At 45.9% G+C, this 26,326-nt stretch overlaps 1 protein-coding gene across 11 annotated transcripts in view; it reads right to left on the bottom strand.

The window, feature by feature from the left end:
* LOC119956020 (serine-rich coiled-coil domain-containing protein 2-like) overlaps positions 1-26,326 on the bottom strand; it is a 643,754-nt gene that overhangs the window by 93,206 nt on the left and 524,222 nt on the right. For all 11 annotated transcript variants that reach the window (XM_038782737.1, XM_038782731.1, XM_038782738.1 and 8 more), the window contains one exon: positions 21,940-22,026. In XM_038782737.1, the coding sequence (XP_038638665.1) occupies positions 21,940-22,026 (87 nt within the window). The remainder of the gene's footprint in view (positions 1-21,939; positions 22,027-26,326) is intronic.

Raw genomic sequence — 26,326 nt, 5'->3', positions numbered from 1 at the left:
CTGGGTAGAATTTTCTTGGAAAATATTATCCAAGTTTGGAAGATTGGTTTGAAAGGCTGCCTGAGCTCATTAGCCTTTCCTTCAACAATCCCCTGCAACAGCCAACTTTTAAAAATTATTTGGCACATTGTGGCAACACATCCAGTGGTAGCTGGAATTAGAAAGGATTAAAATCATCTTCCAGTAATTACAAATGTGATCTGGCAACAAGTTCCAGTATTAACTGTTGGGAGTTGGCTTTGAATGTGCAATCTGCTTTAATAAACTTGTTTTGAAAAGGGCTTGGCTGCCAGGAATGCATTTAAGATGTACTGGAGATGCTGTCAGCCTCACAGGACACCAGGAGATGCCAAGTCTCATTTCAATTAGGAGCAGAGTTCATAACATCGTAGCCATCTGAAACACATGGCTCAGCACTTCAGAGAATATATCTGTAAAAACAAATCGAGGCTGACCGCCACACCATTGGGTTCATCCTGCTGGCTGCATGCTAGCTGTAAATTCATGTGGAGGGATATGTTACTCATATTAAACACATCAATATATTTGCACGGCATATCACTGACAGTCAGCTCCAGTATAAATGTATCCAGCATCACACGAACCTGCCGCCCATCCATTGACTCCATCTACACCTCCCGCTGCCTGGGGAAAGCGGGCAGCATAATCAAGGATCCCTCCCACCCGGCTTACTCACTCTTCCAACTTCTTCCATCGGGCAGGAGATACAGAAGTCTGAGAACACACACTTCCCCAGGAACAGCTTCTTCCCCACTGTTACCAGACTCCTAAATGACCCTCTTATGGACTGACCTCATTAACACTACACCCTATATGCTTCATCCGATGCCGGTGCTTATCTAGTTACATTGTGTACCTTGTGTTGCCCTATTATGTATTTTCTTTTTCATTTCATGTACTTAATGATCTGTTGAGATGCTAGCAGAAAAATACTTTTCACTGTCCCTCGGTACACGTGACAATAAACCAATCCAATGAGAAGAGCAAATTACATTAAGTCAAAAAATTATCAAATTCAAGCCAATAAACATGGATGCCCAACTGTCATGAGGTGAACGTTAAGTCTCTACCTCACCTTTTGCTACAATGTTTAAATCGACAACCAAAGTGATCTTTAAACTCAAAGATGACGGAACATGACAGGTTCAGATGAACAGGCAGTATAAAAGCAAACTACCGCGAATCATGGAATCTGATACCAAAATGAAAATGCTGAAAAATCTCAGCAGGTCTGGCAGCATCTGGAGGGGGAGAAAGGAGCTAACATTGAGTCCAGATGACCCTTTGTCAATGCAGTGCTCATCATTGTGCAAGCTCGGAGCTAGGTAGTGGGGTGGAGGTAGGAGTAGGGATGGCAGGGGCGGGGCGGGGGGGCAGCTCAGAGGGATTTCCCACACACAGTGATTTCACACTGCCCTGGAGCCTCATTCTCAGAGTCGCATGTCTCTGTCACTCCTCCCCTCCCATTATTACACAGGGCAGGAGAATTCCCATTGGGAAGATTCTGAGCTGCTTCGTCCGACTGAACAGGAACTGGCATAGGTATCTGAACATTTCGGATGCAATGGGACAGATGGCACGATAAACGACACTGCTGTAAGTTTCAGTGAGAATAGTCAAAGAACAAAAAAAACCACAAAAATGAGAATTATCAATCTCCAGAAATCTGTGACTGAATGCTTGGATACAGGTCGAACACATGATTTTCATAAATCTATAAAGCTTGTAGATGCTCGAGTTTTACATGGGCAGAGCTACTTGAATTGATGGTAATGTGGAGGTGGCTTTAACGATTCAATATTGCAGTGTAAAGCCAGTGTCAATTAACTGACACCCAAACATCCTGGGGAAAACATTAAGCATTGCCGTACAATGACGAAATATTTCAGGAAATTTGGGATTTCTTGTATAATCTGGTGGATAAGGGAAGTTTGCAATCTTGTACACACATCTGTCTGGACTCTGGGGCTTCAGAGGGTGGCTAATCTTATGTTGGATGAATGCTTCATTTCTTATCTTTCACCAAGAATTAGATCTCTAATATATTGAAATTAGCAAGGCTGTATTGCCTGTTTAAATTTCGAAACTTGTGATGACAAATCTATTTATTTAAAACTCATTCTTGTCTACAACACAGAAATAAATCCAAGGACATTTTGGCTCTTTATACACAAAGATATTCTTCCCACTCATTGACATCTCAAATTTACTGTCAGAGCGATTTAGAATAATTTCCCTTCAATGTTGCTGACCTTGTCTGTTCAAATTAAAAACAATGGTGCGTTATATCATCAAAATATCTTTTGCTAATCTCAATTGAGAAACTATCAACGTGGTTTGAAAGCAGGACAGCCAATTCATGTTCGAAAGCTTAATTTTGGGATGTGTTTGAGTTAAGATCAGGTTCATTTACGGGAGAGGTTGACTGATGAAGCAAATTGTGAACACTTTTCCATCACCATGTCTTCAAGAGCTGTGTACGTACTAGGGATTCATTTCAACCAATGACATTTCCAAAGGAGAGTTCTTCTGGCTGGGCAAATGCAATTAACAACAGCTGAATTTGAACTAATAATTGGTGCTTCAGTATTTCCCAGCAGCGGGGAACTCCAATGCCAGGCTCAAGTACACTAGCTGCTGTTCCCTTGTTGGGGCATTAGATCTGAACATCACGATACATTACAACTAAAATAGTTTTATTCCTCGTCCTTACCAGTCTTGCAAGAAGTCTGACAACACTAGGTAAAAGTCCAACATGTTTGTTTCAAATCATTAGCTTTTGGAGCACTGCTCCTTCCTCAAGTGCTCCGAAAGCTAGTGATTTGAAACAATCCTGTTGGGCTTTAACCTGGTGTTGTAAGACTTCTTACTGTGCTCACCCTAGTCCAGTGCCAGCATCACTCCATTTCTGAGAATCACGCCCAGGATCTACTATAGGGACAGAGGGGGGTATTAAAAGGAGTTTGTTTCTATCTGGATGCAGAGATAAAAAGAGAAACAAAAACAAACTTGCATCTATATCAGGCTTCATTATATCCTCAGACCCAATAATTCTTGTTGCGTAGGCAAACACAGCAGCAAATCTGTACACAGCAGGATCCCACAAATACCAATTATATGAAACGGTTTCATGTGGAATGTTGACCAGGGCTTTGCTGTTCTTACACGGTAATGCTATTGGACCTTTTGCATCTGTTTGAATAGGCCAAAAACACCCCAATGTAATGTTCTACATGCATTCCCTACTGATGTTGATGAAACTAGGATAGTGCTCAGGTTACCGGTGAGGTAGAGTTAGCAGAACTGTGGCCGAAGGTCCAGAGCAGAGGTCGCAGACACTTAAAACACCTCTGATCCATCAGGAAGACTGCCCAGTCACTTACTGTGTAAACATAACTTAGCACAAAAGCAATGCTGGACATCACTCCCTACTGCTCTCAATCTTCTGTTTCCATCTATAAAAAATAATTAAATTTTGCACATAGAGGAGAAATAACTACACAACTTACCCCAAAGATTATTTGATAAAACATATAATGAGACCTGTGTATGCTGTGATACTAAGTTTATTAATATAGGTAAACATGGCAGCAAACACACTGGGATACATTTACCTTAAACAAGACTAAGTTTACGGCTTTGAAACATTGTGGATATGGGGCTGGATTCTCCGTTTCACAGCCGTGTGTTTCATGGCCGCACGCCGTTCACTGGCAGCAGGATTCTACATTCCCGCCACCTGTCAATAGAATTTTACATTGCAACCACCCCACACTGCCATGAAACCAGTGTGTGGGGTACGCTGCCAGCGGGAGATGTGAATCGCAATGGCTGGAGAATCCTGGCTATGGTGATTACACAGAAATTACAACTCGTTAACAGACCGTGTTGGGGTTTATCCTCAACATGAGCATCATAACTCCATGTTTCTGAACTATTCCCAGATATTCCTTTAAATTATACATTTGAAGCATATTTGAAAGAATGTTGGCATGATCTCTGCTTCAGTCTCCAACCCCAGTGGCCAATCTATGGTCTCCCAACTTTGTATGAGTTTCTCCTGCTCGCTGTCCTGAATCTCTTACATTTAATTGTATCCCTACTTCCCTTCATGGTAAACAGGACAAAATTGCATTTATAGCTCCTCTTACAGCCTCAAAATGCCATACATTTGATTGAAATATAATAGACTTTTGAACTGTAGTCACTGTTATGATATAGGAACATGGCAAATGATTGATCAAAAAACAGCAATGAAATAAAGGACCAGGTCATCTGGCTTTAGGTGTTGGATGAGGGACGGATGCTGGCCCAGATCTGCTTTCAGGACAGCTGAAGCGTTCCCTTGCTTTATTTCAGAACAGAGCTGCTGTATCTTACATACAGATTGAACTACAATTTAATGTCCCATCTGACAGCATCCTTGTCAGTGCAGCACTCCCTCACAACTGCACAGAAATGCCAGCCTGGACTACGTGCTCAGGACTCTGGAGTGGAATTTAAATCCATAACTTTCGGACTCAAGGGCTACAACCGAGGCAATGCTGACCCTTGGATCACTTTCTGAACCCTTCATGATGTTTTGAACATCTCTATCAAATGGCCCTTAGCCAGCCTCGGATAGCTGTTCGTAATTAAATCCTTTACATGTCTTAATCATCAGCATGATAGATGATAATGAGATGATAATGAGACGCTGCTCCAACTTATTTTGGAAAACTGAGTAGAGATACTCTCGACTTGGTGGACTCAGGTTTATAGAATACAAAACAAGATCTAAAACAGGTGAAATCAGTACAATCACTTTTCCTTCCTCCAACAGTTTTAAATAATCCCTCTTAACCACAGAGATCAAATTATTCATGAATATCGGAGCTGAATGAATTTCTTCACCAGTGTTATTAATTCAGAGCTGACAATAGTCCTTTGCAATTCTCTTCAACATATCTAGTTTAATTTACCATGGTTTGATTTTCTTCTGTTTCACATTACTAGCATTAAATACTTGTCGCAGAATCATGTCTCAAAAAGATTACATCTTCCCCAAAGGCAATTCTACCATAATGACAGCAGCTGGAAAGTTTGAAATATTGACCCATTTAAACTAGGGGCTGGTTTAGCTCACTGAGCTAAATCGCTGGCTTTTAAAGCAGACCAAGCAGGCCAGCAGCACGGTTCGATTCCCGTACCAGCCTCCCAGGACAGGCGCCGGAATGTGGTGACTAGGGGCTTTTCACAGTAACTTCATTGAAGCCTACTCGTGACAATAAGCAATTTTCATTTTCATTTTTAATATCTTTTAAAGTTCCTGTAATGTGTCTTATCTGGGAAGCCAAATGATAACATTCAATATATTACTTTGTCATTTTCATATCACAACTGGTTCAAATGATAAAGGGTCCTTAATGGCTTCAGGAGCAGGACTCTGCAAACATTGGAGGGTTGGTTACAAGTATAGCTGAATTTTTAAAATTAAAAATATGATTTAGTGAAAAATAGGCGTACACACCTCAGCACAACACCTTCAAATACAATATTTCTGTTCCTGTCCATGCAGCTGTTTGATAGTCAAACATATTTGTTGGAGGTGAGGAAATGGGAGTCCCAAGTTGACTTTACTGCTTTACTCGGCTTGGGTAGGCTGCACGATGGAATATGTTTCACTTGGGCATCCAAGTGAGTTATGGGACCACGCCAGTAAGGTGATTTTGGCAAGTTCTCAGTGTCAGGTATACGCAGTAATTCCATCTCTCTGTAACAAACCAAGGTTAGCACCATGGGCAGCACGGTAGCACAGTGGCTAGCACTGTTGCTTCACAGCTCCAGGGTCCCAGGTTTGATTCCCAGGCTTGGGTCACTGTCTGTGCGGAGCCTGCACGTTCTCCCCGTGTCTGCGTGGGTTTCCTCCGGGGGCTCTGGTTTCCTCCCACAAATCCCAAAAGGCGTGCTGTTAGGTGATTTGGACATTCTGAATTCTCCCTCTGTGTACCCGAACAGGCGCTGGAGTGTGGCGACTAGAGGATTTTCGCAGTAACTTCATTGCAGTGTTAATGTAAGCCTACTTGTGACAATAAAGATTATTAAAAAAAGTTATCATCTCCTTAAAGGCTGATCCTCAATTACAACCAAGTAAATATCAATTCTGAGCATTTATGAACGATGCTGATTAAGTACTCGGGTTCACCTGGAAGGTTGCGGATTTCAACCCACCAATAAGGTGTAATTTTAAATACAATATCCTAAAAGGAACTGGTAAAGGCTGAAGGGGTAGCACAGCCTTGGCAAGGCCAATTTCACAAAAGTATGCCGACTAATACAAAGGCCAAAGAATGACCCCAGTCCCAACTAACCTGTGACCATAAATGCATGTTCCAGGGGTTTCAGTATCCATGAGTCATCAGGCTGTTCATCCTCAGACGCTGGGGTGTGAATGAAAAACATTCCCTAAAAGCAGCGCCATCACCTCAACAACCCATAATCACAACAGAACCACCTCCAATTCACACCAACTTCCACTCGATTGCAAACGTACTCTGAGGAAATGTTACATACCGGTTCATTACAAAACGCACATCTGCATGACTGCTAGATATCGCACTTTGTGCAAAAGGTCTTTTGATGTTTAACATTGAAAAGCATATGTTATCGAACCGGACATGGAAGTGATGGAGTGCGACGTTGGGTGTCAGAAAACAGAAAATGCCCCTGAACAAAATGTGTGAAATAAATATAAAATGGTTTTGTAGAACAAGGGAAAAACCTAGCATAAAGGGAGGAAACTTTACCAGGAGCTGCTTTTCGTCAACAGTAAAGGGAGTGAAAGTCATGCAAGTAAATGCTCTGCTGTCAAACATATCTAAAAGGGGTTGTGCCCCGATGATTCCACCTGCTTGTGGTCTGGCCTTCTCAAAGTGGTATAGAATAAAACGTGGGGAAAAAACCTATTCTCTATTTATTCATGTTGTGTATCAGTGAATATTTCCCCGCTGGTGAAATGTCAGGTGATTTGCAGTGATGTGAGCAGAGAGTGTTTGCTCGAGCCTCAGTTATCCATCTTAGATTGATTGAGCAACATTGCTAATAAAACATCTCATTGTGTTTGTAAGAATCCAGAGTGTGGGTACCTTCTGACCGTTTCACTTTGCGGCAAACTGGCGACAAGGATTGAGGCAGGAAAACAGAATTGCTGAACGAAAAACAAACTGTCAATAAAATCGGTGAAGACGGCATCGAGAGCAGAGACTATTCTCGGGTCCAGGTTCTCACACACACGTGGGGCGACGCAAGCCGCTGAAGCTGAAGGTTTTATAACGACAAAAAAAGTTGGCTTCAATGAGTAAAGAACGACGGCAACATGGAAGTTTGCTTGCTATTGAAGGGGTAGAATCTGGGTTGCAGGGACCATGTACGTGGCAAAACTAAACAGGTTGGAGGAACGGAGGCTCAGAAGTCTTCCGACTCTGCACAGGCCACCACTACTTGGTGAAGAGTGAAACCACAGTCGGGAAGAAAGGAAAATAAATTCTAAGCCGCAGTGTGGATAATCGATTGCGTCATTCATCCTAAAGAAAAAAGTCAGCAAGTTGGTGGAATTATAGACCCTAGGATCCAGGATCCGGAATAGCGGGAAAAATAGGTGCTATGGATAGATTTAATGACGAGTGTGAGACTTGGAACTCATGACTTATATCTCACAGCGAATCAAACGCTGGAAGACCTAAAGGTCGTAACTTCTCTCAGTTTGGTAGGACGCAAAACATTTCTGCTGCTACAAAATGCAGTTCATCCAGAAAACCGGGAAATAAGCCTGACATTGATCTAATGAAGATTTTAGAAGGAAATTTCTCACCTAGACTGTTGTTAAGTGCAGTAGGGTTTTGGTCCCTCACTGTAGTCAGGAAGAAACTGAAAGCATGGTGGTTCAGTGCTGCCTCACAGCGCTAGGGAGTGGGTGTGTGGTGTGTGTGGTGAGTGTGGTGTGTGTTGGGTGGGTGGTGTGTGATGTATGGTCTGTGTTTGCGTGCAGATTGCACTTTCTCCCAGTGTCTGCATGGGTTTCCTTTGGGTGCTCTGGTTTCCTCCCACAGTCCAAAGATGTGCAGGTTGGGTGGATTGGCCATGATCAATTGCCTCTTAGTGACTAAAGATATGCAGGTTCGGTGGGGTTACAGGGATAGGATGGGGGGGGAAAGGGCCAATATAAATGTTTAGGAAATGTGAAGCACAAAGGGACTGGGTGTTCTTGTTCAAGATTCTATTAAGGTTAATGTGAAGCTTCAGTCGTAAGTTAAGAAGGCAAATGCAATGTTATCATTCATGTCAAGAGGGCTAGAATACAAGAGCAGGGATGTACCTCTGACGCTGTATAAGACTCTGGTCAGACCCCATTTGAAGTGTTGTGAGCAGTTGTGGGCCCCGTATCTAAGGAAGGATGTGCTGGCCTTGGAAAGGGTCCAGAGGAGGTTCACAAAAATGATCCCTGGAGTGAAGAGCTTGTCATAAGACAGAGAAGCAGAATTAGGCCACTCGGCCCATCAAGTCTGCTCTGCCATTCAATCATGACTGATATTTTTTCTCATCCCCATTCTCCTGTCTTCTCCCAATAACCCCTGATGACCTTATTAATCATGAACCTATCTATCTCTGCCTTAAAGACACTCAGTGATTAGGCCTCCACAGCCTTCTGCGGCAAAGAGTTCCACAGATTCACCACCCTCTGGCTGAAGAAATTCCTCCTCATCTCTGTTTTAAAGGATTGTCCCTTTAGTCTGAGATGGTGTCCTCTGGTTCTTTTTCCTACAAGTGGAAACATCCTCTCCACGTCCACTCTATCCAGGCCTTGCAGTATCCTGTATGTAAGATCCCCCCCAACCTTCTAAACTCAAACGAGTACAGACCCAGAGACCTCAACCCTTCCTCACATGACAAGTCCTTCATTCCAGGGATCATTCTTGTGAACCTCCTCTGGACCCTTTCCAAGGCCAGCACATCCTTCCTTAGATATGGGGCCCAAAACTGCTCACAATACTCTAAATGGGGTCTGAAAAAGGCCTAAAAAAGCCTCTCATTGTGTTTGTAAGAATCTAGAGTGTGGGCACCTCCATATCTAATTATCTCCTTCTGTACTGTGACCATCTGTAGATCTCATTTGTATTTATGCTATTTGTAGATCTGTAGATCTCATTTGTATTTATGCTATTTGGGTGTAGCTATGGCTGTAGACTCCATTTGAAAATGTAAGGACGTGATCTTCGCTGTTTTGGCTTCAGCAGAGAGGCTTTGTGAATTACAACTGGATTCATCAGCACTGCCCCGGCTCCATGAAACGTGCGGTTAGTACAGTGCGCTGGATATCAGTGGCATTAATAACGTGCAAGTTGGACAAAACCGGAACTGAAAAGGAGACCCAAAATGTTCTCTGTACTGCCATGTTCAACGCTTGCTGAAAGCAGCTTGTGTGGGAAAGTTTATGGGGAGGGGGATGTGATGCTGGAAGGCTGGATTTTAATGGAGGCAGAAGATAAAAGCACCTGAAACTTACAGACTATTCAATGTGGTTTGGAGTACTGTGCTCTGGCATTTCACAATTATTATTGTCAATAGATCAAGGGAATTGCTTTCCAATATGAGAAAAGGTCAGCATGGTCCAGTCACAGCTCTGGCATAACCTCGGTTTAGTTCTGATCTTGGTCGTTTATTTGCTGTTCTATTGCCTGGATACAGGGTAATGGTCACAGAACCGAATCAAAGACATAGCTTATTCAGTGAAGGATATCAGCAATGCAGACAAAGGTGCTGACGTTGACAGATTACTCCTGGAGAGCCTTACCTTTTAGTCAAATTGTTTTTCATGATACTGATCACCATTTGCCGTTAGATTTCATTCCAAATGTGTTGAAGATGTGCATTTTAATTTACAATGGTCTGCACTGTGATGCAGACAGATATTTTAAATTCTATTTATCAACGCCTTTCCCCATAATGAACATAATCTGTGCACCAACTTGAAACAGTTTTAGACTAGTACAAATAAACATGTTCAAAAAGTGAGAATGTTGGAAATACTGAGCAGACCAGATGGCATCTGTGGAGAGAGAGATGTTAATGCTTCTGGTGTGGATCCTTCTACATCTAAACCAGCAATTCCTCTCTCCTTCACACAACACTAACTGTCCTACCATGTTCAGAATTTTCCATTTTTGTTTCACATTTTTCAGCACGATTATTTTTTTTACAGTTAATGGGCGGGATTGTCCGGTCTCTGACGCCGAAATTGCATTTGGCGATTGGCCGGAGAATACCCCTTGGCGCCAAAATCGGATGCGGCGCTGCTTTTGCGATGCTCCGCCCCTCAGAGTGTGCCGCACGCCATCGGGACGACCTCAGGACGTTACCCGAGGCCCTTCCCCTGATGCCCCGCCCCCAAGGGGCCGAGTTCCCGACGGCGTGGGGCGCGGTTATTTATTTATTTTCCAGGATCCAGCGTCTGCAGACTGAGTCCAGCACTGCTAGTCGGGGGGAAGGGGGGGGGGGGGCCTCTCAGGAGGTTGGGGGGGGCAGTGGCAGTGGCTGGGGGTACTGGTGGGGGGCATTATTTGGCAGGCCAGGTGGTGGGTGCAACTGGCGCCATGTTGCACAGCTTGGCTGCTGTAGGCCACCGCCGTGCGCATGCGTGGCCACGGACCCGGCAATTCTCCAGCCACATCCGCAGCTCGAGCCGGGAGCTTTACACTGCATGCCTGCTAGACCCCCACCAGACGAAGGATCGGTGGACGTTCTGCCCCGTTTTTTCAGACATAAAACACCTCTGTTCTCACGCCGGCGTCAGCACATAGTCTCCCAAACGGGGAATCCAGCCCATTGTTTATATTCAAGCAATCATTGCTCTTGTGTTCATGGTCTAACAAATAACACTCGGTGGTTCTCGAACTGAGAGCTTAGAAATGGTGCGTTGCTGTTTCTCGTAGTGGAAGAATTGGTCTTTATGGACATTCTAACATGTTTTTGATGTCTCTGATGTTTTGATATTCTGACTGTGTATCATTCAACTTTCACCAGTATGACATTTCAAAAGATGGCTGTGGCTACACTTCATAGTTTTTGGGGCCAGCCAGATCTTGGTCCGATTGAAAGCGAGGAGTGGGAGGGGAGAGGGTTTGGTAGATCGAGAGAGAGAGAGAGAGAGAGAGAGGGGGGGGGGGGGGCGGAAGAGAGCGAGAGAGCGCGGGAGAGAGAGAGAGGGGGCGGGAGAGAGAGAGAGAAACAGGGGTGGGAGAGAGAGAGAGAGAGAGAGGGGGGGGCAGAAGAGAGGGGGGGGCGGAAGAGAGGGGTGGCGGAGAGAGGGGTGGCGGAAGAGAGGGGTGGCGGAAGAGAGGGGTGGCGGAAGAGAGGGGTGGCGGAAGAGAGGGGTGGCGGAAGAGAGGGGTGGCGGAAGAGAGGGGTGGCGGAAGAGAGGGGTGGCGGAAGAGAGGGGTGGCCGAGAGAGGGGGGTAGAAGAGAGGGGGGGTAGAAGAGAGGGGGGTAGAAGAGAGGGGGGGGAGAAGAGAGGGGGGTAGAAGAGAGGGGGCAAAGAGAGGGGGGCAGAAGAGAGGGGGGCAGAAGAGAGGGGGGGCAGAAGAGAGGGGGGCAGAAGAGAGGGGGGGCAGAAGAGAGGGGGGCAGAAGAGAGGGGGGCAGAAGAGAGGGGGGCAGAAGAGAGGGGGGGCAGAAGAGAGGGGGGCAGAAGAGGGGGGGGGCAGAAGAGAGGGGGGGCAGAAGAGAGGGGGGGCAGAAGAGAGGGGGGCGGAAGAGAGAGGGGGGCAGGAAGAGAGGGGGGGGCAGGAAGAGAGAGGGGGGCAGGAAGAGAGAGGGGGGGGGCGGAAGAGAGGGGGGGCGGGAAGAGAGGGGGGGGGGCGGAAGAGAGGGGGGGGCGGAAGAGAGGAAGGGGGCGGAAGAGAGGGGGGGCGGGAGAGAGGAAGGGGGCGGAGAGAGGGGGGGCGGAAGAGAGGGGGGGGGCGGAAGAGAGGGGGGGCGGAAGAGAGGGGGGGGCGGAAGAGAGGGGGGGCGGGAAGAGGGGGGGGCGGAAGAGGGGGGGCGGAAGAGAGGGGGGGGCGGAACAGAGGGGGGCGGAAGAGAGGGGGGGCGGAAGAGGGGGGGGCGGAGAGGGGGGGCGGAAGAGGGGGGGCGGAAGAGGGGGGGCGGAAGAGAGGGGTGGCGGAAGAGGGGGGGGGCGGAACAGAGGGGGGGCGGAAGGGGGGGGGGCGGAAGGGGGGGCGGAAGAGGGGGGGGGGGGGGGGGGGAAGAGAGGGGGGGGGCGGAAGAGAGGGGGGGCGGAAGAGGGGGGGGCGGAGAGGGGGGGGGCGGAGAGAGAGGGGGGGGCGGAAGAGAGGGGGGGCGGAAGAGAGGGGGGGCGGAAGAGAGGGGGGCGGAAGAGAGGGGGGGCGGAAGAGAGGGGGGGCGGAAGAGAGGGGGGGCGAAGAGAGGGGGGGCGAAGAGAGGGGGGGGCGAAGAGAGGGGGGGCGGAAGAGAGGGGGGGTGGAAGAGAGGGGGGAGGAAGAGAGGGGGGAGGAAGAGAGGGGGGAGGAAGAGAGGGGGGAGGAAGAGAGGGGGGAGGAAGAGAGGGGGGGCGGAAGAGAGGGGGGGCGGAAGAGAGGGGGGCGGAAGAGGGGGGGCGGAAGGGGGCAGAAGAGGGGGGGCAGAAGAGAGAGAGGGTAGGTGCGAGAGGGCGCGGGAGAGGGAGGGAGAGGAAGAGAGAGGGAGAGATGGATGGGGGCAGCTACATACACAGATAGAGAGAGGTATGTTGAATGCATATCCAAACACAATCTATAGACACAAACTAATCACAAGGTCACAGTAATAATGCACACACACTAACTATAATTGCACTACACACAAAGCATAATACACACTAGTATTTCTACAAATCCAAAAACCTGCTTCCAAATGGAACAGAACAGATTGTGAGGCATCATGGGATTTTAGCCAACTAGCTTGGCCACATATGTAAACCCTTAGTTCCCACAGATTCACACTGAAAAGGCTTATTCAGAAAGACGATCTTCATCAGCAGCTGGTCTTGGGGAATGCAGGGGAGGTAGTCTTAGTCTCCAAGCATCCAGTGAACACAAGGAGAGCTGAGAAGGGAGGATTCTAACTGTTATTAGAGTTAGCCCTGCGCTGCCTAGCAACCAATGTTTCTCAGGGAATTTTATTCAGCCATCTTAGGCTATGTAACTGTATAAATGTTTATGATTTCTCATGTCCAGCGGAGACACGCTTGGTATTCCCAGCGTACTGCTCCCCGCTAGGATAATAAACCATTTCACCATTCCTGATATCACTTCTTAAAGCTTAGCTTTTGATCCTCGTGTCACTACTTGGTGTCATGTTTGATAATCTTCTCAAAGCATTTTGGGATGTTTTATTACATCAAAAGCATTACATGGACATAATCAGCTGTTGTGTTTGTAAACTTTACCAGACCAAAGCAGAGACAGAATTATCCATCGTATGAATCACCAATGCTTTTCCTCACTGTTAACTGGCACATACAATGGGGTTTACACTGGCTGCACAATCTAAAACAGTCACCATGAAGTTAGTCTTTCTAATGATCTTACGAATGTCCTAAATTTAATAATGCTTCCATGTACAATTAACAGAAGGGAAATCACAGAACATTACAAGTCCTAGAGTAATAGATTTGTGTAAGACAGAGCATGAACGTTAGGAGCAGCTGGCACAAGCGGGTACAAGGTAATTACTTCTGGAGAGTAAAGGGAGTGAGGAAATGTGCTGAAATGGTGGGATTGATCCACCAAAAAGATTTATTGTACCCAATAGGTAATTATTTATCAGTTTCAATGTATGGCATATTCTCAATATTAAAAATGAATTTCAATGGTTACTCTGCCTCTCTGACTAAAGTAACTAATAGGAGAAGGGACTGGCCAAATTAGTCTTTTTCAGTCATTATTTTCAGATACAATCTTTTAATTGAATACAAAACAGCAAAATGTTTCACAGAGTATGGAAATAAATACTGGTTGAATCAAACAGTACTTGGTCCCAGCAGCAACGGAATCTGCATTATTTATCCAATCTGACTTAAGAGGCTGCAGGTGCTGGGAAATTGGTCCCATTCCCAATCACCCAATAGGTGCCGAACTGAACCTCAGCTGGCCAAATGAATGTAGAGCAAAATATAATACAAATAAATCCTGAGCATATGCCACCCTCAAATTAATTCTAAAACGTTTCTACAAATTTCTGGATGAGTTTCCTATCTGGCTGAGGAATAGAAATGCTTCCTGCTGGCACACAAAAATTGTGTTGAATTTGTAAATGGAAAAAATACCATGATGCTTTTATACCTAGAGTTCAAACTAATATTGAAGCTGGCAAACATTTGCTTGGGAGTCAACTGCCGGGTGATTGAGTGCAATAACCTGTTAAACTTTAAATTTGGAAAAGATGCAGAAAGGTTCATGGTGGTTGAATCTAAAATACAGCTCCAAATTAAGTACGCTCTGTACTGCAGAACAGCACTCAGTGTAGGCAAGAGCTTAAAATAGTCCTTACCAAATCCATGCATCTCACAGTTATTTCTCCATCCATTTTCCCAACAGCAGGAGGCAACTAGAATCTTCAATGCAGTCACACTTCATAACCACTGACTCAAGCTTAAGTCTGAGCTTGCTGCTTTTTAAACATCGAGGAGACAAAGTGTTCTTCCTTTAAATCAATGATGTTTTCACTCTAATAGTGAATTCTAAGTGGACTGGATCTAATGTCAAATTGATCAATAAAGACCTGAATAAAAAGATGGATTGATAGCATCTAAGAATTTAATTGAAGTGCCAATTAATACCCAACACAAGAGTACCTTTGTTCTATGTAACCCATCTATTAGTAACAGGCCTTTGATACCTAAAACCCTTTGATTTTCTACTTCTGACACCCACCAGTGAATGGAGATTGTCACTCAGTCTCTGTGCTGCCTGTCTATCCATTAATACTCCTCTGACACAGCACCAACCAGTCCGCTATCAGAGGGTCAATGGTTTTATTCCGAGTTTGGAGAGGCCGCATTGCAACCCAAGTGCCCAGAATTGACAGATATTGCTCCTCTCAACAGATAAGTTCCATTTTCATTCTGACTGAGCTGCATTCAAACAGATCCTTTACTTCTACTAACATTCACCTTCCATTTTGATCTATCTGTGTTGCATACCCACTTAACCAGCAGGGAAAGAACAGATAACGGGTGGAATTCAACCAAATGATTTCTACGTGTCACTTTGGATGGGTGTGCCAGCTTTTTGGGTGAGATCCACACCAGTATTTAACCACACTGAAGTCATTTTCTTTTGGCCTGCTGGGGTCACTCTTGGTCAAGCCCACACTTAGAAATATTTTTCTAAATTCAAGGACAATTTCAGGGTTAAAAGCCGAGGCTTATAGTGTGTCAGCCTTCAATGGTCATGTTTTTAAAAAGGATTCTGTTTTGCAGAGCACGGGAGCGTGAAATTGACCAGCGGAATGGATTTTTCAGTCTGGTTAATGGACTGTGGTTTGACTGTGGAGTGGGGAGTTGATGTACTTTCTGCCTGCAGAGTCAATTTGTTTTTCAGCTTGGGGAGACGAGGTCATTGCTGGATGGAGCTAACGGATGCGGAGACCTATTTTGGGAAAGCATTGGAGAGGAGTTAAAAGTCCGATCTGTCTGACACTGAGCCAACAATTCTCTCACAGTAGGTTAGTTAACACAAGAGTAATAATAGGAACAGTCTTGTCAGACGACAAGAAAGAAGTTGAAATACGGCAGGTGAACAAGCTTTTTGAAGACATTCAGCCAGTGCCTGCAGGGGTTCTAACAGGAGTCCAAAACTGTTCTGTAAAGCAAGTATTACTCTCTGCCGTGTTGATTTTAAAATGGATTGAGGGCTGTATGTTTCTGTTCTTGCTGTTTAATGGGAATTGAGCAGTAGTATTTAAGGAGTAATTGTAACCTATTATTTTCAGGTGTGAAGTCAGAGAGTTTAATATTGTATTCCCAATAAAGGTTTCTTTTAAAAATAGCAAACCCCTATTTCCTCCTGTAATCACTCCTGGCGTGAATTATTCTTTCTGCACAGTATTTATTGGAGTTTCTGTCCAATATCCTAGCCACTGTTGGGGCCTGGTCTGGTACCTTAATAACATATATATCTGTATCTCGCCCAGTACAGATAAGATCTAGATCGTGACGTATGACGAGATTTGTTTGAATCTCACGAGACGTCTCAAGTGACCTGAATCCCGTGAGATTCAATAGCCTCGTTCCATCACCAAGTCGGGCGAGATGAGGCCAGTAAATCACGCCCAATATTTTAACGCACACGACAGATTTGAACAATCTGCATTTTCTCTGACAGTCACAAATAATTAATTTGAAAATAATCAGTCCCCTTCTGTCCCTATCAAAATTAAATAGCCTGATCAGTTAGCTTTCTGTGGAGGTGGGATAGGGATAAACCAGTGCACCTGCCTTAGGGAAGCGGCAGGAAGAATCACATTCTTATCCTATGTTATTTCCTCTCACAGTTAGGTGCTTAAATAGCTACAGTGATCTTGAGTATCCTATTAATTCAATGTTGGCATATTCAACTCCCAAGTAGAAAGTTTGGATCCTTGGACTATTTGTCAGCCATTGGCTGATATTCCCCAAGCTGTCACATCACAGGGTACAACTCCGAAACCTGAGGAAGGCGGAGTGGGTGGGTGGTTCTGTGGATTATGCTCATTGCCACTAGGGTTGTACTTGGTGCTGCAACAGGATTGCAACTTCAAGTATCTGTTACCAGGTTATCACAAGCCCTCAATTCTAAAGTCATCTACCCCTCTAAAATAAAGCTGCTTCGTTTTTTGTTCCCAGCAGCCTGGTTAACCTGTGATTCAACTTTTAGAGATTGGCACATTTTCAAAATATGTATTTGGAAGTCCTGATTGGTGTGGAGCTGTTGCCTTTGTGGTACATGTGATTGTCGTCATCTTTTCAGGAGTTTTAGAACAAAGAACAAAGAAAATTACAGCACAGGAACAGGCCCTTCGGCCCTCCCAGCCTGCGCCGATCCAGATCATTTATCTAAACCTGTCTCCTATTTTCCAAGGTCTACTTCCCTCTGTTCCCGCCCATTCATATACCTGTCTAGATGCTTCTTAAATGATGCTATCGTGCCCGCCTCTACCACCTCCGCTGGTAAAGCGTTCCAGGCACCCACCACCCTCTGCGTAAAAAACTTTCCACGCAAATCTCCCTTAAACTTTCCCCCTCTCACCTTGAAATCGTGACCCCTTGTAACTGACACCCCCACTCTTGGGAAAAGCTTGTTGCTATCCACCCTGTCCATACCTCTCATAATTTTGTAGACATCAATCAGGTCCCCCCTCAACCTCTGTCTTTCCGACGAAAACAATCCTATTCGACTCAACCTTTCTTCATAGCTAGCACCCTCCATACCAGGCAACATCCTGGTGAACCTCCTCTGCACCCTCTCCAAGGCATCCACATCCTTCTGGTAATGTGGCGACCAGAACTGCACGCAGTATTCCAAATGTGGCCGAACCAAAGTCCTATACAACTGTAACGTGACCTGCCAACTCTTGTACTCAATACCCCGTCCGATGAAGGAAAGCATGCTGTATGCCTTCTTCACCACTCTATCAACCTGCGTTGCCACCTTTAGGGTACAATGGACCTGAACTCCCAGATCTCTCTGCACATCAATTTTCCCCAAGACCCTTCCATTGACCATATAGTCCGCTCTTGAATTTGATCTTCCAAAATGCATCACCTCGCATTTGCCTGGATTGAACTCCATCTGCCATTTCTCTGCCTAACTCTCCAATCTATCTATATTTTGTTGTATTCTCTGACAGTCCTCCTCACTATCTGCAACTCTACCAATCTTAGTATCATCTGCAAACTTGCTAATCAGCAGGGCCGGCTCAAGGCACCGGCAACTCGGGCAGTCGCCCGGGGCGCCATGAGCTCGGGGGCGCCAGAGACTCGGGTCCCGCGCATGCGCAGTTGGGCCGGTGCCAACCAGCGCATGCGCGGTGGCCGCCCGCCCCCAGGGCGGCCCCCCGGCTCGGTCCGCCCCCCCGCTCAGTCCCCCCCCGCCCCCCCTCGGGTCTGCCCCCCCTCGGGTCCGCCCCCCGCCCCGCCCTCGGGTCCGCCCCCCCTTCGGGTCCGCCCCCCGCGTCTCCGCCCCCCCCTCGGGTCCGCCCCCCCGCGTGTCCGCCCCCCCGCCCCGCCCTCGGGTCCGCCCCCCGGCGTGTCCGCCCCTCCTCGGCCTCGCCCCCCCGCCCCTCCTCGGCCTCGCCCCCCCGCCCCTCCTCGGCCTCGCCCTCGCCCCCCCCGCCTCGGCCCCGCCCCCCCCCTCGGCCCCGCCCCCCGCCCTCGGGCCCCCCCCCGCCTTCGCCCCCCCCCCCCCCCCCTCGGACCCCCCCCCCCTCCCAAGGGCGCCGAAGTTCATCTTGCCCGGGGCGCCAGCAACCCTAGAGCCGGCGCTGCTAATCAGACCACCTATACCTTCCTCCAGGTCATTTATGTAGATCACAAACATCAGTGGTCCGAGCACAGATCCCTGTGGAACACCACTAGTCACCCTTCTCCATTTTGAGACACTCCCTTCCACCACTACTCTCTGTCTCCTGTTGCCCAGCCAGTTCTTTATCCATCTAGCTAGTACACCCTGAACCCCATACGACTTCACTTTTTCCATCAACCTGCCATGGGAAACCTTATCAAACGCCTTACTAAAGTCCATGTATATGACATCTACAGCCCTTCCCTCATCAATTAACTTTGTCACTTCCTCAAAGAATTCTATTAGGTTTGTAAGACATGACCTTCCCTGCACAAAACCATGCTGCCTATCACTGATAAGTCTATTTTCTTCCAGATGTGAATAGATCCTATCCCTCAGTATCTTCTCCAATAGTTTGCCTACCACTGACGTCAAGCTCACAGGGCTATAATTCCCTGGATTATCCCTGCTACCCTTCTTAAACAAAGGGACAACATTAGCAATTCTCCAGTCCTTCGGGACCTCACCCGTGCTCAAGGATGCTGCAAAGATATCTGTTAAGGCCCCAGCTATTTCGACCCTCGCTTCCCTCAGTAACCTGGGATAGATCCCATCCGGTCCTGGGGACTTGTCCACCTTAATGTCTTTTAGAATACCCAAAACTTCCCCCTTCCGTATGACAACTTGACTGAGGGTATTTAAACATCCATCCCTAGCCTCAACATCCGTCTTGTCCCTCTCCTTTGTGAATACCGATGCAAAGTACTCATTAAGAATCTCACCCATTTCCTTTGAGTCCACGCATAAATTCCCTCTTTTGTCTTTAAGTGGGCCAATCCTTTCTCTAGTTACCCTCTTGCTCCTTACATACGAATAAAATGCTTTGGGATTTTCCTTAACCCTGTTAGCCAAAGATATTTCATGACCCCTTTTAGCCCTCTTTATTGCGCGTTTGAGATTCGTCCTACTTTCCCGATATTCCTCCAAAGCTTCATCAGTTTTGAGTTGCCTCGATCCTATGTATGCTTCCTTTTTCATCTTAGCTAGTCTCACAATTTCACCCGTCATCCATGGTTCCCTAATCTTGCCATTTCTATCTTTCATTTTCATAGGAACATGTCTGTCCTGCACTCCAATCAACCTTTCCTTAAAAGACTTCCACATTTCAAATGTGGATTTACCCTTAAACAGCTGCTCCCAATCCACATTCCCTAGCTCCTGCCGAATTTTGTTATACTCTGCCTTTCCCCAATTTAGTACTCTTCCTTTCGGACCCCTCTTGTCCTTGTCCATGAGTATTCTAAAACTTACGGAATTGTGATCGCTATTCCCAAAATAATCACCGACTGAAACATCAACCACCTGGCCGGAATCATTCCCCAATACCAGGTCCAGTATGGCCCCTTCCCGAGTTGGACTATTTACATACTGCTCTAAAAAACTCTCCTGGATGCTCCTTACAAACTCTGCTCCATCTACGCCTCCAACACTACACGAATCCCATTCAATGTTGGGGAAGTTACAATCACCCATCACAACCACCCTATTGCACCTACATTTTTCTATAATCTGTCTGCATATTTGTACCTCTACTTCATGCTCGCTTTTGGGAGGCCTGTAGTAAAGTCCCAACAATGTTACTGCACCCTTCCTATTTCTCAGCTCCACCCATATTGCCTCAGTGCTCGAATCCTCCATCGTGCCCTCCTTAATCACAGCTGTGATATCATCTCTGACGAGTAATGCAACTCCTCCACCCCTTCTACCTCCCTCTCTATCCCTCCTGAAGAATCTATACCCTGGGATATTCAGTTGCCAGTCCTGCCCTTCCCTCGACCAAGTCTCAGTAATACCAATAGCATCATATTCCCAGGTACTGATCCAAGCCCTAAGTTCATCTGCCTTACCTGCTACACTTCTCGCATTAAAACAAATGCACCTCAGACCACCTTTGCGTTCATCATCTCTTCCCTGTCTACTCTTCCCCTTAGTCACATTGAGTTTATTGTCTCGTACCTTACTGGCTTTAGTAATGTTTTGATCAACATTTCAAATTATCTCCGCTCCAGTGACCTTAATAAGTGGTTTACCTGAATTTAACAGGCTCTTTTTTCGGCATATCCCATATCTGACTTCTTGGGATAAACTCTGGGATAATTGAAGAAAGCTGGAAATCTTCCCACCTCTCTGGTTTCTTTAAACAATCTCTTTCATGCTCAACAATAATTGGAGCTCTTACTCTTATATTTCTGTTCTTTCCTTGCGGAATATCTTACTTTCAATTCAAATTTCACCCTGGCTGACATCACAGAATTCAATTCAAAAGGTGAGGGTGGAATTATAACATTGATAAATTGTCCATCAAATCTCTATTTCTCCATCCACACCAAGGAGAAAGTCCTCAAAGAAAGAACAGCAATTTCAAAAATATGACGGGTCTGACTATTCTACCTCTTCCATTGAAGTAGTGGACAGTTACAACACCCGCATAAAGACCTGATCAGATTGTCTTGTTTTATGTTGCAATTGTGTAACCAGCATTAGCTAGGAATCCTTGCCCGTTTTGGAAACTTTCACTGTATGGCTATTCTCCACAGAACATTATGTTCTTTCCCAGAAGCTGTACTTTCATTCAGCCCAAATCCCATTTCAAGAGAGGACAAAAATTGGGAATTTACCAGAATTCTTTTCGATGTTTTGGAAAGGAGCATGTTTTCTTGTTGAGTTGGTTACAGATTTCTGGGATCAGGTGAAGTAGATCCTCGGATGGATCAGGTGAAGTAGATCCTCGGATGTACCAGCTTCCTAGTATTTTTCCCCAATTGTAACATTCCAGAATGTCCTTCTTGATAACATCATGAGAGCTTGTAGCTTGGATGTTTATACTGCACAATTTGTTCTGAGAGTAGGTTTTCTTCTCTGCTGAATTCATCAGCTTCATTGTTATTCAGCCTCTGTCTCTACTATTAACACAATATCGAAAAGCAACTTGGACTGCCTCCCGCCCTACCCCCCCACCTCCAATAAAATGATGATGCAGAAACCAATGATAAGCCTGGGGCAAACATTTTTGAAGGGCCATTAACTTTGGACATGGCAATGCTACATTTGGTGAGGATGGTCACAGAGAAAGTAAGGTATCAAATTCAAATTGTGCCAAATTCATGTCTCACTCGACCTCTGCTGGAACAGGTCAAAGCCCACAACTCCAACAAGGCATATCAGACGGCACTGTACCAACAGGAGTCGAGTGGACATGGTTTCCACAATGTAGACACGTAGACACAATCTCCCTTCCTTAATCAGAAATTGAATTGCACCATGGCTGGGTATTGGTGCTGTCTTCAGCAGCAGGTCAGACTCACCAGCTGTTGTTGCAGTTCTTCAATCATCTGATCCTTTCTCTTCATTTCCTCTTGCAGCCCTTGGATCTCCTCGAGTAGCTCGTCAGTCTGATCATGAAGAAAAACAACAGGCCATTGGGATATGTGGTGAACAAAAGTGCAGATTGGAACATTCTAATAACATAACAATCTTTATGCAAATAATGACAAGAGCTCAGCATAACAGCCAATATGCCCAAATATGGAAAGGACAATGCTAAGGCTTCGATTTCCACTGGAGTGCTGAGGTGCCGTGTGGGGTTCTACAGGAATGCAGAAGCCAGTTGGTACATCAGCAGAAATGTTGTGAACAACCCCCAATGTTCGGCTTCCTTAACTTTACAAACCAATCAGACGGAGGCTTGAGTGGGGCTCCTGTCTCCTTGCTAAGTTCACCAGACATAACCCGATGATATAACATAAATATATCCAAGTTGGAGCCCCCTCCTGTAGGAGAGAGACTTAAGTGTGACTGGATTACATTAACATTGCAATGAAGTTACTGCAAAAAGCCCCTAGTCGCCACATTCCGACACCTGTTCGGGTACACCAAATAGGGGCAGCACGGTAGCATTGTGGATAGCACAATCGCTTCACAGCTCCAGGGTCCCAGGTTCGATTCCGGCTTGGGTCACTGTCTGTGCGGAGTCTGCACATCCTCCCCGTGTGTGCGTGGGTTTCCTCCGGGTGCTCCGGTTTCCTCCCACAGTCCAAAGACGTGCAGGTTAGGTGGATTGGCCATGCTAAATTGCCCTTAGTGTCCAAAAGTGCCCTTAGTGTTGGGTGGGGTTACTGGGTTATGGGGATAGGGTGGAGGTGTTGACCTTGGGTAGGGTGCTCTTTCCAAGAGCCGGTGCAGACTCGATGGGCTGAATGGCCTCCTTCTGCACTGCAAATTCTATGTACACAGAGGGAGAATTCAGAATGTCCAATTCACTAACAGCACGTCTTGCGGGACTTGTGGGAGGAAACCGGAGCACCCGGAGGAAAACCACGCAGACAAGGGGAGAACGTGTAGACTCTGCACAGACAGTGGCCCAAGGTGGGAATTAAACTTGGGACCCTGGCGCTGTGAAGCAACAGTGCTAGCCACTGTGCTACCATGCCGCCATAAGTACATAATTTTACCATAAGATAGTCACTATTACATCCAACAGGGAATTGAAAATAATTTTCTTGACTCCAAAGAGTGATTAGAATGTGGAACTTGCCGCCACATGGAGTGGTTGATGTGATGAGCATTTTAGCAAAAGGAAGAGAAGATTATACTGACAGTGTGAGGTGAAGTCAGGTTGAAGGTAGCTTGTGTGGAATATAAATACCAGTATGGACCAGCAGGGCTGAATGGCCTGCTTCTGTGCTGTAAATTCTCCGCCACAGATGAACCAAAATTTGCTATATTTAAAAAAACCACCCAGCATAATAACGAACAATCTGCCTGTAATGAATATGTCACGGAAAAGCTGGACATAAATCGCTCTCTCAGGATGTAATGCAAACTCTGTAGAACTGAATAAGTGGGAAAGAAAAGGTCAAAAGAAGGTAGTAACGAGAGGAATGAAAGAATAAAGAGAGCGAGATCTAGAATATGATTGAACGGTAAAATAAAGCAAACAAACAAACCAAACACAGATACCAACGTAAAATAAATAACTGATTGAAAGAAAATATCCATTGTATTTCAACATGTTGCCGAGCTGGTAAATTAATGTTAGTCACCCCCAGTTGCACAAAACAAGATTGTATTTCAGTTACTTACTCCTCTCCCACTTTTACTCACTTCAGCTGTTATCTTGCCTCACCAGGGTCTAATTCCTCACCAGGAAATTTACATTTTCAACACCCATGCTGTATTTTTAACAGACTCTATTTTTGACTGTGGAAAAGATTGATTCCTTATTCTATGTTATCTGCTTCTCCAGTGAACAGGCTGACACCATTAGATGTGACTTCACTGTAGTTGCATTAAATTGTAAACAGTTTATTCCATTCCTATGTATTTACATTACTGTGATGTAACACCTTAGTGTAGATTGCATGCTTCAGAGATTCAGTTTCAAATTGCAGGAAAATATGACTGCCATTTACTGGATGTCCACACAACATGCCAAATATAAATGACTTTACCATCAGTTCAGCCAAGGGAAGATTTAATTTTTAGAAATTTATTGTCACGTGTACTGAGGTACAGTGAAAAGTATTTTCTGCGTACAGTCCAGACAGATCATTCCATACATGAAAAAACATAGAACATACATAAAACACAATGTAAATACATAGACACAGGCATCGGGTGAAGCATTCAGGAGTGTAGTACTATTCAATAGAGAAGATGCGTGAAGAGATCAGTTCAATCCACAAGAGGGTCGTTTAGGAGTCTGGTAACAGCGGGGAAAAGCGGTTTTTGAACCTGTCAGTGCGTGTTCGCAGGCTTTTGTATCTCCTGTTCAATGGAAGAAGCTGGAAGAGAGGATAAGCCTGGTGGATGGGGTCTTTGATTATGCTGCCTGCTTTTCTAAGGGAAAGGCAGATATAGACAGTCAATGGATGGGAGGCAGGTCCGTGAGATAGACTGGGCGGTGTTCACAACTCTGCGGTTTCTTGCGGTCTTGGGCCGAGCAGTTGCCGTACCAGACTGTGATGCAGCCAGATAGGATGCTTTCTATGGTGTATCTGTAAAAGTTGGTAAGAGTTCATGAGGACATGCCTAATTTCCTTAGTATAGGAGCTGTTGTGCTTTCTTGGTCCTGGTATCAACATGGATGGACCAGGACAGATTTCTGGTGATGTGCATTCCTAGGAATTTGAAGCTGTCAACCATCTCCACCTCGGCCCCATTTATGCAGACAGGGGTGTGGGCAGTACTTTGCTTCCTGAGGTCAATGACCAGCTCCTTAGTTTTGCTGACATTGAGGGAGAGAATATTGTAGTTACACCACATCACTAGGCTCTTTATCCTGTAGTCTGACTCATCGTTGTTCGAGATCCAACCCACTATGGTTGTGTCGTCAGCAAACATGTTGATGCAGTGGGAGCCAGATTTTGCCACACAGTCGTGTGTGTGTGGGGAGTATACTAGGGGGCTAAGTACACAGTCTTGCGGGGCCCTGTTATTGAGTACTATTGTGGAGGAGGTGTTGTTTAACCTTACTGATTGTGGCCTGTGGGTTAGAAAGTTGAAGATCCAGTTGCAGAGGGAGGAGCCAAGTCCTAGGTTTTGGAATTCTGATATGAGTTTTGCTGCGATTACGGTGTTGAAGATAGAGCTGTAGTCAATAGATAGGAGTCTGATGTAGGAGTCCTTGTTGCCGAGATGCTCCAGGGATGAGTGTAGGGTCAGGGAGATGGTATCTGCTGTGGACTGGTTGTGACGGTATGCAAATTGCAGTGGATCAAGGCATTTAGGGAGTATGGAGGTGATGTATCTCATGACCAACCTCTCGAAGCACTTTATTACGATCGATGTGAAGGCCACTGGACGGTATTCGTTGAGGCATGTTGCCTGTTTCTTCTTTGGCACCGGTATGATGGTGGTCTTCTTGAAGCAGGTGGGAACATCAAAACGGAGTAGTGAGGGGTTGAAGATATCTGCCATCACATTCACCATTTGGTCCACACAGGGTCTGAGTGCACGATCAGGGACTCTATTAGGACCCGTTGCTTTCCAAGGGTTCACTTTCAAGACGGCTGATCTAACTTTGGAAGCTGTGATGGTGGCTATGGGCGTGCCCAAGGCTGCTGGGGCAGTCGACAGCGGTTGGGCGGTTTCCTGCTCGAAACGAGCATAGAATGAATTGAGTTCATCGGGGAGGTCGCTGCTGCCGGAAATTCTAATCAGGAAGAATTGTCTGACGCAATAAAGATGGGAGGTCAATTATGAATACATTTTTATGATGTTTACATCTTCAGAAGTATCGTACGTCACTGTCATATATGCGTTTGTTTTCCTCTGAACTTGACTATTACAACAGACAGTATAATTGGTCTTCCACATTCTAGCCTCCATAAATTTAGCTTCTAAACAAAATTTGCTGCCAGTCCTCATTCCCTATCACCGTGTGTGTGCCATCTTATTTACATTGGCTGCCAGTCAAGCGACGTCTGGATTGAAAAATTCTTTTCAAATCCCTCCATGGACGTGTCCTTCCCCACCTCTGAAATCTCCTTTAACCTCAGAGGGGTCGGAGATCTCTGTGTTCCTCTAATTCTGGCCTTTGGCATATTCCACATTGTACTTTCTCCACCACTGGTGGCTACGCTTTCAGTTCCCTTGGCCTCTAGCCCTGGAATTCCCTCCCATCCAGAAAGAATTTGGTCCTTGATTAGAGAATCCTGCAGGTCTGCAAAATTGTAGGATTGCGCTTTAAGA

The sequence above is a fragment of the Scyliorhinus canicula genome, chromosome 22 (assembly GCF_902713615.1).
Source record: "Scyliorhinus canicula chromosome 22, sScyCan1.1, whole genome shotgun sequence".
Lineage (NCBI taxonomy): Eukaryota > Metazoa > Chordata > Chondrichthyes > Carcharhiniformes > Scyliorhinidae > Scyliorhinus > Scyliorhinus canicula.
The sequence above is the reverse complement of the archived record's forward strand: the minus strand, read 5'-3'. Positions and strand labels throughout refer to the sequence as shown.